This window comes from Hemiscyllium ocellatum, chromosome 1 (genome assembly GCF_020745735.1).
Source record: "Hemiscyllium ocellatum isolate sHemOce1 chromosome 1, sHemOce1.pat.X.cur, whole genome shotgun sequence".
Taxonomy (NCBI): Eukaryota; Metazoa; Chordata; class Chondrichthyes; order Orectolobiformes; family Hemiscylliidae; genus Hemiscyllium; species Hemiscyllium ocellatum.
Window position 1 is genome coordinate 162,735,527 of NC_083401.1, and position 15,621 is coordinate 162,751,147.

Sequence of the window (15,621 nt, forward strand, 5' to 3'; positions counted from 1 at the left end):
ATTCGTCTCCACCTGGGGCCTAACTTCTCAATTAATAATTCTCTTTTAGCTAATCCCAGTTTTGGAAAACTGGACTGTTCTTTCTGAAAGCTTTTGGGAGCCTCCCCTTATTCCTTATCCCTGATTTTCTTTTTCCATTTGGCTCAGTGGTTAGCACTGCTGCCTCTCGGCACCAGGGACCCAGGTTCGATTCCAGCCTTGGCCGACTCTCTGTGTGAAGTTTGCACATTCTCCCTGTGTCTGCGTGGGTTTCCTCCGGGTGCTCCAGTTTCCTCCCACAATCCAAAAAGAAATGTGCAGGTTAGGGTGAATTGGCTATGCTAAATTGTCCATAGTGTTAGGTGTATTAGTCAGAGGGAAATGGGTCTGGATGGATTACTCTTCGGAGGGTCGGTGTGGACTGGTTGGGCCAAAGGGCCTGTTTCCGCACTGTAGGGAATCTGAATCTAAACAACATTTTTCACCCCTCACCTGAATTTTTGCCTGGCTTAGGCCTGCCCCATTGTTGTCACAAAATTTAAATTGTAATGGTGGAGAGTCAACGTGGAATAAAAAGGGGCAGACTTTATATTTGTTTTCTAAGTAAGAACAGTGTGGCATTTCCATCTTGACCCTCCAAATAACGGTGCAATGTTTTCAAACAGATTTAATTACGTGAATTAATTTGTTTTTAAAAAAATCACAATCACTTGTCTTCAGGATGACATGATAGAGTGAAGAAGTGTTGTTTGGGATATTTCCTAACGATGTAGATTTTAAATAATTATTCGAAAGAAAACAGAAGGGACGACTGGCAGTCGCTGAGTATGTTTGGAGTTTAAAAGGGCGGGGGAAGTGTCAATAATTGGAGGGGGCAGTCAAAGAAGCAGGGCTGCCCTCCGGCACTAAGACCTGGAGGAAGCTGTGTGTGTGTCTGTGTGTGGAGCTGCAGCGATTTCCTCCTGCACACTGCGGCTCAGCCCACAGGCTGTTCGTGCTGCCGGGGTAGGGAAGACTACCACACACACACACACACACACAAAGAGGATGAGCAGTTCGAATGGTTGTATATGCACTCCAGCAGCCGTGCCTCTCTCTGCCTGATAGCTCCACACCCCTTAAACAGCGACGCTGCAGTGCATCAACCCTCTCCCCATCCTCAGCACTCTCACACACACACACACACAACAGGATCGCCTTACTCCTGTTTCCGCTTCAGTCACAGTCAAGCCCGGAGCTGGACCACACCGATTTGCTGTCGTCCTCGCTCGCTGCTCCAATTGGCAAGTGGACCACAACGGGCAGAGAGAGAGAGAGAGAAATCACAGTATTCTGCCGCCTCGGTTGCATCTTCTCCTCCGTCTTCTGCACTCCTCAGTTAACCCAGACCTGTCATCATCATCATCATCATCATCATCTGTGAAGAGGCCGAACCCAGGCGACAGAGTCTCTCTGATCCTCCACTTCCCTCTTCCTTTCTGGGTGGGCATCAGCTGAAGCAATTAGGATATGGTGGGTGACCCTCTCCTCTCCCACCAACCCCATCCCCCTCCTTTCCTTATCCTGTGTAGAAGATAGTCTCTGGTGAATGAGACAGCCTACTGCCATTGTTCAGTCTCTTTTTTATTTGAAAGGATAATGATTGCTCACATATTTGAAGTTCAATGCCAACAATAAGGTCATCAAACTGACCGTGTACATGATCTTTGGGAAAGTGGTGCTTCCACTGCATTGCAGCTGGCAGTTAGAGAGGGAACAGGATTATTTAGGAGAGCAGCAGTTTTCTTTGACGTTGTTTCTAATTTTAATTTGTTGTTGCACTATTAACAATGTCACACGATCGGAGTATCGAGCTGGAGCACTTTGAGGAAAGGAGCAAGGGCCACCGATCTTCCCGGCGTGGAAGTGGTACCGGAGGAGGAGCAGGAGCAGGAGGAGGTGGTGGTGGTGGTGGAGGAGGTTCAGGCTCCCGGGGAAATGGTATACCGAGCCCAGCTCACAGCGCTCACTGCAGTTTCTACCGGACCCGGACCCTGCAGGCGCTGAGTCAGGAGAAAAAAGCCAAAAAAGTCCGTTTTTACCGGAATGGAGACCGTTACTTTAAAGGGCTCGTGTATGCTGTCTCCCCGGACCGGTTCAGGTCGTTAGATGCTTTGCTTGCGGAACTGACTAAGTCTCTATCAGACAATGTCAACCTGTCCCAAGGAGTCAGGACTATCTATAGCATTGATGGAAACAAGAAGATCACCAGCTTGGATGAATTGCTGGAAGGTGAGTGGGAAAAAGACAAAAATATGTTTAAATATGTGTATGGTCAACTTAAATTGCCTCAGAGTCAGATATGTGGTTTTGATCACCATTGCAGTTTTAGAGGAAACCGCACTGTATGATGGGAGAACCAGCTTTCCATTCCAACACAGAAAACCTGTCATTGCTTTTAGGGATAGGCTATCTTCATTTACAATTATCACAATAATGCTGAAACAAGTGAATTGCAAGTACAAGGAAGCAAAGGTTGTTTTTTTCTTCGCAATAATTTTAAAAATCAATTAAGTAACAAATATTCATTTGTATTTCTGCATCATAATTGTTTTTGTTGTCATAGCTAAACTAAAGGATATTTTTTCCTATGGGGTTTTGGTGCTTGATGTTGGAATGATTTTTATTTGGAAACTTCTGTGACAATCCATCGTGATGCTTTTAAACAGAATTTTAAATGGTAATTTCAGTATTTCCTTTGTAGCTTTTATTTTAGCTTAACACAGACCTGTAGGGTTTTCATCTTGGATACAATTGTGCTGTAACTATAATGACAGTGTTCAAATTCCTGTTTACAAAGTTAGTGTATTATCTTTTTTACTACTTTGTGGTCCTCGTATTAAATGAAAGAAAAGGAGCAACTCAAAGGTCAAGGAAGTGTAGGAGGAACATCCTGTCTTCAAGGTACCCACTTTTTGAATCAAGTAAAAAAATTCTCCCAAGTTATGTTGGAACTAATTTTGTTAGCAAGATGGAGATCCTTGAGTTGGGTTTCCATCTTGCTAAGGCATTCAATAGTGCAGTTATGAGCAGCATTCTGAATGAAACAATTGTAGTTAAAAGGGATTGATGACCAAAGAGTGTTATGTAATGAAATTATGTTTATCTCCAAGTTATTATTCTTGTGAATGGTGAGTGGTGTTTAATGTCAGTCCAATTTTGATAACCTTGCCACAACTGAGGATGCAGACTTAAACCTGAAATATGGTTTCCCAAGCTCATCTTCCTCCAAATTTGAGATGGGCATCAGCAATAACAACAATTTTCCATATTAAGCAAAGCTATTATTATTATTTTTAGTAAAGTTCATGTTTGAAGTTGCTCTTATTTGCAACTTACGGGGGAGTCACTTTGGTGGTTATAATTTAGAGGTAGCTCAGTAGGAAAAGAAGACTTGATTTAGGAGTTGATATAATTGATTTTTTAAACTTCAAAACATACATTTTTGGTAAGACTCATTTACTGTCACAAAAAGGATGACCTTCCTAAAACGTGTGATGTAAAACTATTACAAAAGGTGATTCTGACAGAAGAAACGTGCTGCATGTAAGAATTTTAATGTAATATTGTAGATGATTGGGTTGCTCATGAAAGGGTAAGTTGTTTTCTGACAATAGGTTACTTACACCACATAGAAGGTGATATAATGGTCACTGATTATGTGTACTGTTCATAACAGAAAATGTTCTGATAAAATTATTGAGAACTTGCACCTAGACATATCCATTTGCAAATAGGAGGCCCAAATTGTGTGTGTTGGCCCTTTTCCAAATTTGGGCTATGCTGAATGCAGTTAGTGCCGATAATGTGTTATGTCTCAGCCGGCTTGGCTCTCTCTCTCTTATTCCTGATGAAGGGCTTATGCTCGAAACGTCGAATTCTCTATTCCTGAGATGCTGCCTAACCTGCTGTGCTTTGACCAGCAACACATTTGCAGCTGTGATCTCCAGCATCTGCAGACCTCATTTTTTACTCGATTATGTGTTAACGCAATAATCAGCAGTCCTTAAAAGATAGTGACACCATTTATCTGTTAGCATTCAAAACTTGGTTAACTTGCTAACTTAAAAAGAACAACTCCAGTTAGGACCAGTAAAGATATTATCATTGCCTGCTTCAGTGTCTGTCTCTGAGTTGGTAATGATTAGACTATTTAAAACTAGGATCAGTGCTGGGTCACTGCTTTTTGTTATCGATATTCATGTCCAAATCATTTATGTGAGAGGTATAGTTGGTAAGTTTGCCTATGACACCAAAATTGGTGAAGTAGTGGACAGCGAAGGTGGTTATCTCAAGAGAACAATTGGACCTTGATCAGATGGAGTTTAATTTGGATAAACGTGAGGTGTTGTATTTTGGTAAGGCAAATCAGGGCAGGACTTATGCACTTAATGTTAAGGTCCTGGCGAATATTACCAAACACAGAGACATTGGGGCACTGGGTCACAGTTTCTTGCAAGTGGAGTCACAGGTAGGCAAGGTAGTGAAGAAGGTGTTTTGGTACGTTTGCCTTTCTTGGTCAGTGCATTGAGTTGGGAGGTATAGGACATTTAGTTAGGCCACTTTTGGAATGCTGACTTTCCTGCTATAGGAAAGATGTTGTGAAACTTGAAAGGGTTCAGAAAAGATTTACAAGATGTTGCCAGGGTTGGAGGGTTTGAGCTATAGGGAGAGGCTGAACAGGCTGGGGTTGTTTTCCCTGGAGCGTCGGAGGTTGAAGGTTGACCTTCTAGAGGTTAATAAAATCATGAAGGGCATGGGTAGGGTAAATAACCAAGTGCTTTTTCTCAGGGTGGGGGAGTCCAAAGCTAGAGGGCATAGGTTTAGAATGAAAGGGGAAAGATTTATCAGGGACCTAAGTGGTAACTTCTTCATACAGAGGGTGGTGAGTGTGTGGAATAAGCTGCCAGAGGAGAGGTGATGGAAACTGGTACAATTACAGTGTTTAAAAGGCATCTGGACGGGTATACAAATTAGAAGGATATAGAGGAATATGGGCCAAGTGCTGGCAAATAGGACTAGACTAGTTTAGGACGTCTGGTCTGCATCGATGAGTTGGACTGAAAGGTCTGTTTCCACGCTGTACATCGCTATGACTAATTGCTACCTGTCAGCAAAAATGTGATAATCCAGTAATAGTTACAGCATTTTTGCTTTCAGAGTCATAGAGTCCTACTGCACGGAGACAGGCCCTTCTGCCCAAACTGATCCATACTGACCAAAATGTCCATCCACACTAACCCCATTTCCCTGCACTTGCCCCATATCTTTCTGAACCTTTCCTATCCATGTATTTGTCCAAATGCCTTTTAAATGTTGTTAATGTACCCACCTCAACCACTTCCACTGGCAGCTCATTCCATATGTTACCACCCTCTGTGTAAAAAAAAACGTTGCCCTTCAGGTTCCCTCTCATTCTTTCCCCAATAACCTTAAACTGATTCCCTCTAGTCCTTGATTCCCCAACCCTGGGAAACAGGCTGAGTACATTCACCCTACCCATGCCTCCCATGATCTTCTACATCCACCCCCTCAATCTCCTGTGCTCTAAAGAAAAAAGGTCCTAGCTTGTCCAACCTCTCCCTATAACTCAGACCGTTCAGTCCTGGCAACATCCTTGTAAGTGTCTTCTGCACTCTTTCCAGTTTAATAACATCCTTCCTATAGCGAGGTGAGCAAAACTGAACACAATACTCCAAGTGCGGCCTCACCAACGTCCTGTACAACTGCAACATAACTTCCCAACTTCTGTACTCAGTGCCCTGACTGATGAAGGCCAGTGTGTCAAAAGCCTCCTTCACTGCCCTGTCTGCCTGGGACTCCACTTTCAGATAGCCGTGCACCTGGATTCCAAGGTCCTTCTATTCCACGACACTTGTTGAGGCTCTGCCATTCACCATGAAACTCCCACTTTGATTTGACTTTCCAAAATGCAAGATCTCACACTTATCTATATTAAAATCCATTTGCCATTTCTTGGCCCACTTCCCCAACTGATGAAGATCCTGCTGCAATTTCTGATAACCTTCCTCACTGTCCACGACACTGCCTATTTTAGCGCCATCTGCTAATGTATTTATCATGCTTTGTACATTCTCATCTAAATCATTGATATAGATAACAAACAACAATGGGCCCAACAACACCCTGAGGTACATCACTCGTCACAGGCCTCCAGTCCAACAAGCATCCTTCCACTATTACCCTTTGCTTCCTACCATCAAGTTAATTGTGTATCTAATTTACCAGCTCTCCCTGGACCCCAGCGATCTAACCCTCCAGAGCAACCCGCCATGTGGAAGCTTATCAAAGGCCATACTGAAATCCTTGTAGACGATGTCTACTGCCCTGCCCTCATCAAACTTCCTGATCACATCATCAAAGAGCTCTTATCAAATTAGTGAGGTATGATCTCTCGTGCACAAAGCTATGCTGACTACTTCTAATCAAACCCTGTCTTTCCAAATGCACGTATATCTTATCCTTCAGAATCTTCTCAAGTAACTTACCAACCATAGACATGAAGCTGATTGGTCTATAGTTGTCAGGTTTTTCTTAGCAGTCCTCCTTGAATAAGGGCATAACATTTGCTACCCTCCAGTATTCCAGGGCCTTATCCATGGCTAATGCTGATGCAAAAATATCAGCCTGGGCCCTGTAATTTCTTCTCTAGCTTCTTGCAGGGTTCTTGGATATATCTGGTCAGAACCAGGAGATTTATCCACCTTCATATATTCTAATATGTCCAACACCACCTTTACTGTTATGTGGACTATCCCCAAGATATCAGCACTAACTTCGCCAAGTTCCCAAGTCTTCATGTTGTTTCTCTGCGATAAAAACCGAGGAGAAATATTCATTGAGGATCTTGCCCAACCCCTGCAGCTCCACACATACATGTTCACTTTGGTCCTTCTCTCTCTCTAGTTATTCTTTATAATACCCTTAACCTCAAGTATTCATTACTTAACGTGCCAATTCAAGATAATTAATTTCTATTAATCTAAATAGAACAAACATTTTTCCCTGAAGTACAACATTTCAATCTTATGTAAATTTAAAATCTGAGGCAAACAGTTTTTGAGCATTGCTGGGACTTTTACTAATCTCACCAATGAACCTGGGAAATCAAGTCTCAGTAGTTGAGGTATGTTCGAAGAACAATTTTTATAGTTGTTTGTGTCTTAAAAAAAATGCCTCAAATGAATCTGTCAGATGGCTTATTTGTTGGCAATCCTTGTAACACATTATATCTTAGCTCTTTGTGGATACTATTTGGCCTATTTTGAGCAATGTTGTTTTAATGACACCTGCTAAAAAATGTAGAAACAGCAGAGAGAGTTGATAAGGGTTCTAGCACAAAGAAAGTTGGAGACATTATAAAGAGCGACTCCTATTTAACTGCGTACAATGGAGTGAGGATGACAAACATTTATTTAGATGCATTGTAGTTGTAAAGGAACAGCAGAGAAAGACAATGGTAATCTTAAGCCATTTTCTACAGACGTGATATTGATGTCTAATAACAATATTTCAACTGAATCTTATTGAAGGACAATCATTGAAGAGCAAAGCCGCACAGGAATTGTGCCATCTTTTGCAACTGGAACTGGGATCAGCAATGTTCTGAAAAGGTCATTGGACCTGAAACATTAGCTCTACATTCTGTCCACACATGCTGCCAAATCTGAATTTTTTTTCAGCAATTTCTGATTTTGATTATGGTATTATTACACATTGCTATATCTACCTTCCAGGCAAAGTGAGGAACCTGGCCAGATTAATTTGCTTCATGTTCCACTGCTACATTAAGCCAATCATCGACACCAGGGTGATGAATACATTAAAGTCAGTAGGCAGCTGCAGTAGGAGATGCGAAAAACACTTCTGTACAAAAATGGTCATTTGAATGCACACATCATCATTTAAGCAATATTACCTAATCAACCTATCAAAGAAAAAATGTTGAATATCTAAATAGCTTCTGCTTCTAAAACACATGTATGTAAAATGGACTGCTTAGAATATCCACAATTCCTTAACCTTAGAATGCATTCCTTATTCCAAAGGAAATTAGTTCTGTGGAAATATAGATTATTCACCCAAAATGGTTTATAAATTGTACATAACCCATACCCACAACACAAACATGCAAGTACATATATATTTGAGAGGGAGGAATATAATTGAGTCACAAGCTGAAACAGCAGTTAATTATACTGGGAGACTTGTAGTAGGATATGCACCAGCTGAAGCTGCCGAGTTGAATGCTGAATTCTGAACACTATAGCTTTCAAAAAAGGCAAATAAGTCAAGACTGAGCAGCAAAAGGCTATTGTGCCTGAGCAAGGTGACAAAAAGGTGGAAGATGATGATGAGAACTAGCAGAAACTAAGCCAGAACTTCAGGCTCTGCTAAGCAGTTCCTTTTTCAAGGGCTTCATGCATTTTTGTGTGATTTTACACAGAATAATTTCTCTGTGATATGACCTTGATCAGATGGGCCAATGGGCTGAGGAATGGCAGATGGAGTTTAATTTAGATACATGTGAGGTCCTGCATTTTGGAAAAGCACATCAGGGCAGGACTTATACACTTAATGGTAAGGTCCTGGGGAGCGTTGCTGAACAAAGAGACCTTGGAACACAGGTTCATAGTTCCTTGAAAGTGGAGTTTCAAGTAAATAGATTAGTGGAGAAGGCATTTGGTATACATGCCTTTATTGGTCAGTGCAATAAGTATAGCAGTTGGGAGGTCATGTTGCAGCTGTACAGGACATTAGTTAGGCACCTTTTGGAATATTGCATTCATTTCTGGTCTCCCTGCTATAGTAAGGATGTTGTGAAACTTAGAGTTCAGAAAAGATTTACAAGGATTAGATTCCCTACAGTGTGGAAACAGGCCCTTCGACCCAACAAGTCCATACCAATCCTCCAAAGAGTAACCCACCTCTCCTGAATGCGCCCAACAACTATAGACAATTTAGCATGGCCAATTCACCTGACTGGCACATCTTTGGACTGTGGGAAGAAACCGGAGCACCCAGAGGAAACCCACACAGAGAATGTGTGAACTCCACACAGACAGTTGCCTGAGGCCGGAATCAAACCTGGGACCCTGGCGCTGTGAGGCAGCAGTGCTAACCACTGAGCCACCGTGCTGCCCTTAAATATTGCCAGAGTTGGAGGATTTGAGCTATAGGGAGAGGATGAATAGACTGGGGCAATTTTCCTTGGAATGTTGGAGGCTGAGAGGTGACCTTATAGAGGTTTATAAAATCATGAGGGGCATAGATAAGGTGAATAGCCAAGGTCTTTTCCCCAGGAAAGCAGAGTCCAAAACAAGATTTGGACTAGTTTATGGTGAGAGGGTAAAGATTTAAAAGGGACCTAAGGTGTACATTTTTACGCAGTTGGTGGTATGGTATAGAATGAGCTGCCAGAGGACGTGGTGGAGGCTGGTACAATTACAATATTTAAAGGCATCTGGATGGGTATATGAATACGAAGGGTTTTGTGGGAAAATTGGCCAAGTGCTGCAAATGGGACTAGGTTAATTCAGGATACCTGGTCGGCATGGTCAAGTTGGACCAAAAAGTCTGTTTCCATGCTGTACATCTCTGTGTGAAATAAATGATTATTAATTTTAGATTTATGGTCATGTCACTTTTTTGTGGGTATTAGTATAGGATATGTACCATGTTACCTATTTTATGTCATTGATATATTAGTGACATGGTACTTGTACTGTCTATGTGGAACTTTGGTATTAGTCTTCTGGCTAGCCCATACAGCCCTGACCTACTTGGTTTTGCATACTTCACCTTCCCTAGTTCAGAGGCAGCTACACTCACGAGACTGGCATTGATTTCAAAGTTGCTGCCATTTCTGTGCTTCTAGGTATGTACCCTCCTTGGGAACAGTATCCATACTGAACTGAGGCCAATATTATGTTTAAGCACAAAGCATTAAAGTTGCTGGTTGCATGACTACAAATCTGTCTGCACGTTGGACATGTTATTATGAATATGAACCTCAACGTCAATGGCAGAATCTTTAATTAGCCTCCCTGTCAAACATCTTTCACTTCACAGTTATCTCCTTGAGGATCTATTTAAGAAGTGAGTCAACAGGACATACCAGTGCTGTGCCTGTGCTGAACAGGAAACAACACTACTTCATCCATCAATTCTGCCCTTTCTGATTAAGGGATAACTTGTTATGCATTTCTTTACCTAAGACATGAAGTCTGCTGACTCTGCACCTCAATTGAAGCCCACTTGAAGTGATCATGCTGGAAACCTATGGGTGAGGCATATTGCTGAGAAAGTTCAGCTTTATGTTGGAGGTATTACACTCTCTGTTAAAAGAAAAGGGCACTTGATTTAAGCCAACGAGCATTGTTAGAGTCATTTCATGATGCACTGTAGGCCCTGCTCTCCATCTGCTGAAAAGCATTTAGCAAAGTTTGTGGTAATATAATTGTTCATGTTTTTCTCTCGATGCTTGCATGTTGCGCTTAGTATATACAGCCTCCCAATCAACGACTTCCTTGGAAGCATCTTCAAATGGTGGTAGATTTGGTTATTCGGTCCATCTAACATCTGGGTTTGATTATTGAGGCCAGTCAAGGCTCTCAATAGATTAAAGACCATGTCGGCTGGCATACCCGCCAGTTTATTATGGGGAAAGCTGCAGGTGGGTGGCAAGGTGGTGGACTACCCATGCATCAACCTATTTTATGTAACTAGCCCTACCTGTAAATATACCAGCTTAGAGGGCCATAAAGTTCTGAATTGCCTACCTCTTTCTTTGTGCAGTGTTGCATAGGATCTCAAACATCCTGACATTTGTGTTATTTGATTTCCAAAGTTAGAATTAGCAGTGTGTTGTGATTTTTGTTTTGGATGGCAAAGTGCAGCTTTTAATTGTGTCAAGTGCTGTATTGTTACTTGTCTTATCTGGTGTTTCTAGTCAGTTCCTTGTGTACATATTTGGCAGGGATCAGTTTCTGCTATAATTCAGGAAAACTGGTCTCCATCTATATCTGCCCTAAAAATGCCAGTTTTGTGCTCATACTTGATTTTTTTTTCACTTTATATGCAGCCACCTTAGTTAATAGAACAATAAACACCAGTTTTGATGAAAGGCCAGAAGAGAAAATGCTGGAAAATCTCAGCAGGTCTGGCAGCATCTGTAAGGAGAGAAAAGAGCTGATGTTTCGAGTCTAACTGACCCTTTGTCAAAGCTCCATTCACTTTCTCCAAAATGCTGTCTGATATGTGTTATTTCTTACATTCTGCAGAATCAGAGGGAATTATTAAATTGGATCTGGGGCTTGCTAACAGGGTATCATCCTCTCCTAGAGTGTCCCAGGCATCTACGTTGGGACTTCTAACCTTCGTGATGTACATAAGCAACCTTCCTAATTATTAAAAATAAAAGTGCAAATATTTAAAGATATCTGTATGGTTTATATCTCACAATTGACACAAGATCATATCAATTTTATGTAAGATGATCATTTGGAATGCGAACTTGGAAGGACCAGTGGAAAATGTTAAAAATGCTGTGTTATGTATATTACCAACAACAGAGAACTACAAAAGATCATTTCAAGTTCTATATTCAAATCCTCTAATGGGGCTTTCACATTCTGCCTATGGCATTCAATGCAACAAGGCGCTCCGATTTCTGAAGAGCAATGTTTGGTAACGCAACGAAAATATCAAAGTGATGGTTTGCCAAAATCTCTTTTTCATTCGGTCTCAGTGTGCAGGTAGTGTCAGGGGTCCTTGCATAGTGAGAGAAATAAATAAGTGGAATGATCCAAACACGTGCTGCACGATTCTGAACAGATCAGTATTGCAGTAGAGCAGTGTGACATCCTTGATCCAAGATTTGGAATGAGGATCAGTACAGCAAATGTGAACAAAAAAAGTAGGCTGACAGTGTTCTGTAAAAGATGGACTGGATCGGTGGGAATTGACAGAAATAACTACGTGCTTTTCTCTGGCAAGACAAAATGTGGCATAACTATCCACATAAACCATGAGGATGGTGTATCAACCATTTTTTCTTCTAAAGGAAAATCTCATGGAACAAGCTGGCAGAAGAAATAGTCAAAGCTCCATCACTTGAAATCTTTCGGACCTATCTCTAGGCCATTTCCATTTGTAAACCTTTTGTTATCAAAGTCTACAATGAAGAGAGGTTGAGTAGGTTAGGTTTGTTTTCATTAGAAAAAAGGAGATTGAGAGGGGACCTGATTAAGGTTTACAAAATCATGATGGGTATAGACAGGGTGGATAGAGATAAGCTCTTTCCCCCAGGGTGAAAGATTCAATAACGAGTGGTCATGTGTTCAAGGTGCGAGGTGAACAGCTTAAGGGGGATACATGCAGCAAGTACTTCACACAGAGGGTGGTGGGAATTTGGAACACATCGCCAGCAGAAGTGGTAGAGGCAGGCACGGTAGATTCAATCAAGATGCGTCTGGACAGATGCATGAGTAGGTGGGGAGCAGAGGGATACAGATGCTTAGGAATTGGGCAACAGATGTAGATAGTAGATTTGGATCGGCTCAGGCTTGGAGGGCCGAAGGGCCTGTTCCTGGGCTGTAAATTTTATTTGTTCTTCTTTATTCTAATACTGACACGTCATGCTTGGGGTAACTCATGCTAAGATTAGAGATATTGGCAGCTGATGGATATTATTCTGTGATGCTGGCGGAACCAAAGCAGAAACACTAGCTGAGGTTCGGAAGGATTCAATGAGTTCTGTTCCCCGGCCACTTCTGCCACTCACTAGGCAGTTGTTTGAGTCTGAATCAAACTGCACCGAATGTTAGTGACCTTTTGACCCTGAGATGATTTGCCACCTTCGTATCTGATGCCATCACTACCACTGTGTGTTCCACTGGGACATAACCTGTCCTTTGGCCCTGTCTCAGTTCATCTGCTGCTGATGCCCTCATTCAATCCTTTATCTTTCAGACTCAACTTTTAGATTTTTTTTAGATTACTTACAGTGTGGAAACAGGCCCTTCGGCCCAACAAGTCCACACCGACCCGCCGAAGCGCAACCCACCCATACCCCTACATATACCCCTTACCTAACACTACGGGCAATTTAGTATGGCCAATTCACCTGACCCGCACATCTTTGGACTGTGGGAGGAAACCGGAGCACCCGGAGGAAACCCACGCAGACACGGGGAGAATGTGCAAACTCCACACAGTCAGTCGCCTGAGGCGGGAATTGAACCCAGGTCCCTGGCGCTGTGAGACAGCAGTGCTAATCACTGTGCCACCGTGCCGCATACTTCTGATTAGCTCCTACATCTACCTTATGCATACTTGAGAACATCTAAACTTAACCTGCTGATGTGCTAACTCTGTAAGGCTGGACTTACTTCTACAGTCACAGCACTTGTCAGCAGGCCTGAAAGTTATTTAGATTAGACTTACAGTGTGGAAACAGGCCCTTCGGCCCAACAAGTCCACACCGACCCGCCGAAGCGTAACCCACCCATACCCCTACATTACCCCTTACCTAACACTATGGGCAATTTAGCATGGCCAATTCACCTGACCCGCACATCTTTGTGACTGTGGGAGGAAACCGGAGCACCCGGAGGAAACCCACGCAGACACGGGGAGAACGTGCAAACTCCACACAGTCAGTCGCCTGAGTCGGGAATTGAACCCGGGTCTACAGGCGCTATGAGGCAGCAGTGCTAACCACTGTGGAGGGCTCTGGTGTGGACCACGCCATTGAGCCAGATTTTGTAGTGGCAGGCTTGTGGATGGATTTACAAATGGATCATGTGGCAGGGAAGGTCCATATCATCTGGTGGCAATGTAGGAGCTGATGCCATCTTTAAAGGACAGCCCTGTTTTTGAATTGGAAATCAACTTAGAAACTAATTTCTTGCAATTTCTGTGCTCAACACAGAGCATTGTCAAGTCAAGGGTGAAGTTTCCTCTGTAGTCAGATGAAAATTGTATGGTCCAATGGGTTTAATTCAAGCCTGAGATGTCCCAGTCCAATTAGTGCAGCTCTGTTGCAGATTGAGGATGAAAGGTGAATAGTTCCCATGCTTCTACTAATTGTCCCTTTCCTCACAGTCAGCCTCTGAGGTGTCTTGTTCTTAGGGACTCCAAGCAGTCACGTCACTTTAAGGGATGATTCCTCTGCAATTTACTCTGCCCCTTTCAATTTGGATCAAGTGCTTCTGGGTTCTAACTTTCCTTTGTGAGCCTTCACCCCTTTAGATAGTCAATTCAGCAAAATTGCCTTCAAGATCAGTGCAATGCCCTGGGATGCAGTCTCCTGACATAAAAAGGACTCTGTCATTGTGTCAAGAAAGTATATGTTAGTCAGCAGCTTTCACTGGGTGGGTTACTGAAGGTGCAAGAGACGTGTGAGTTTCAATACATATGTGAGGCAGGATTAAATTCCATTGAATTGCATTTAAATTATAGGCAAATGGATAATTAAGCAAATTGGAGAGCTTTCAACCATTAGCAAATGAATTCTCTCTTTCTTTCACCTTTCTGATACTGACTTAATCATTTACAGCCTTCTGCTGCGGAGAACATGATTCAGAGCCTCCTGAGCAATTTTCAGTGTGAGCCACCACGTTATGCTGTACAAAGCCCATCCCCCAAGTTCTGTTCACCTGTCGCCGTTGTGTGTGGGTGCACCTTGGCTCTCATTTGAAATTCTCATCCTTTTCACCTCTGACCAAAGCATTGTTTCCCCCCAATTTCTGTAAACTGCTGCAGCCCCATGACTTGTGTTTCTCTAATTCCGTTTTCTTTAGCATTCTTGATTTTAATTGTTCCATTATTGGTTGCCATAGTGTGAGTTCTCAGAGCCATGAAGTTCTAAAATACCCTCCCAAAGATTCTCCAGCCCTAGACATCTCTTTCCTTGTTTAAAATGTACCTTAAAACCCACCTTTTTCATTGAGCTTTTGGTAATTTGTTCTAATATCTTCTCATGTGGCTTGATGTCGAGAGTGTGGAGCTAGAAAAGCACAGCAGGTCAGGCAGCATCTGAGGAGCAGGAGAGTCGACATTTCAGGCATAAGCCCTTCATCAGGAATGAGACTCGTGGGCCAGGGGGCCGCTGAAAGATAAATGGGAGGGAGGGGTGCTCAACCCTCTGGCCCACCAGCCTCATTCCTGATGAAGGGCTTATGTCCGAAACGTCAACTCTCCTGCTCCTCGGATGCTGCCTGACCTGCTGTGCTTCTCCAGCTCCACATTCACGACTCTGATCACCAGCGTCTGCAGTCCTCGCTTTCTCCTCATGTGGCCTGATGTCAGAATTTGATTAAGAATGCACTGACAGCACACTATATCACGTTTTATTATGATAAAGGTGTAAGGTTAAATTTTAAGTTGCTTTTGCTGCATTAGGGATATTTCAAGAAACATTGTTTTTCTCTTTTAAAAACAGAGTTCAAGCTGAAATCAGATTTTTCTCAAATATAACACTTAATATTTCTTTACAGTACCCGTACCTAATCTTAAAAAAAAAGCTCTGTATTCTTGCTTTGCCTTATTTCTTGGGTGTCATTTTCTGAAGCTGTTATT

At 42.4% G+C, this 15,621-nt stretch overlaps 1 protein-coding gene across 6 annotated transcripts in view; it reads left to right on the forward strand.

Annotated features, from left to right (window-relative positions):
* Positions 1–1,004: 1,004 nt before the first annotated feature.
* Positions 1,005–15,621, forward strand: part of dclk2a (doublecortin-like kinase 2a) — a 314,799-nt gene continuing 300,182 nt past the window's right edge. For all 6 annotated transcript variants that reach the window (XM_060827326.1, XM_060827342.1, XM_060827359.1 and 3 more), the window contains exon 1: positions 1,005–2,250. In XM_060827326.1, the coding sequence (XP_060683309.1) occupies positions 1,809–2,250 (442 nt within the window). In that variant the 5' untranslated portion in view covers positions 1,005–1,808. The remainder of the gene's footprint in view (positions 2,251–15,621) is intronic.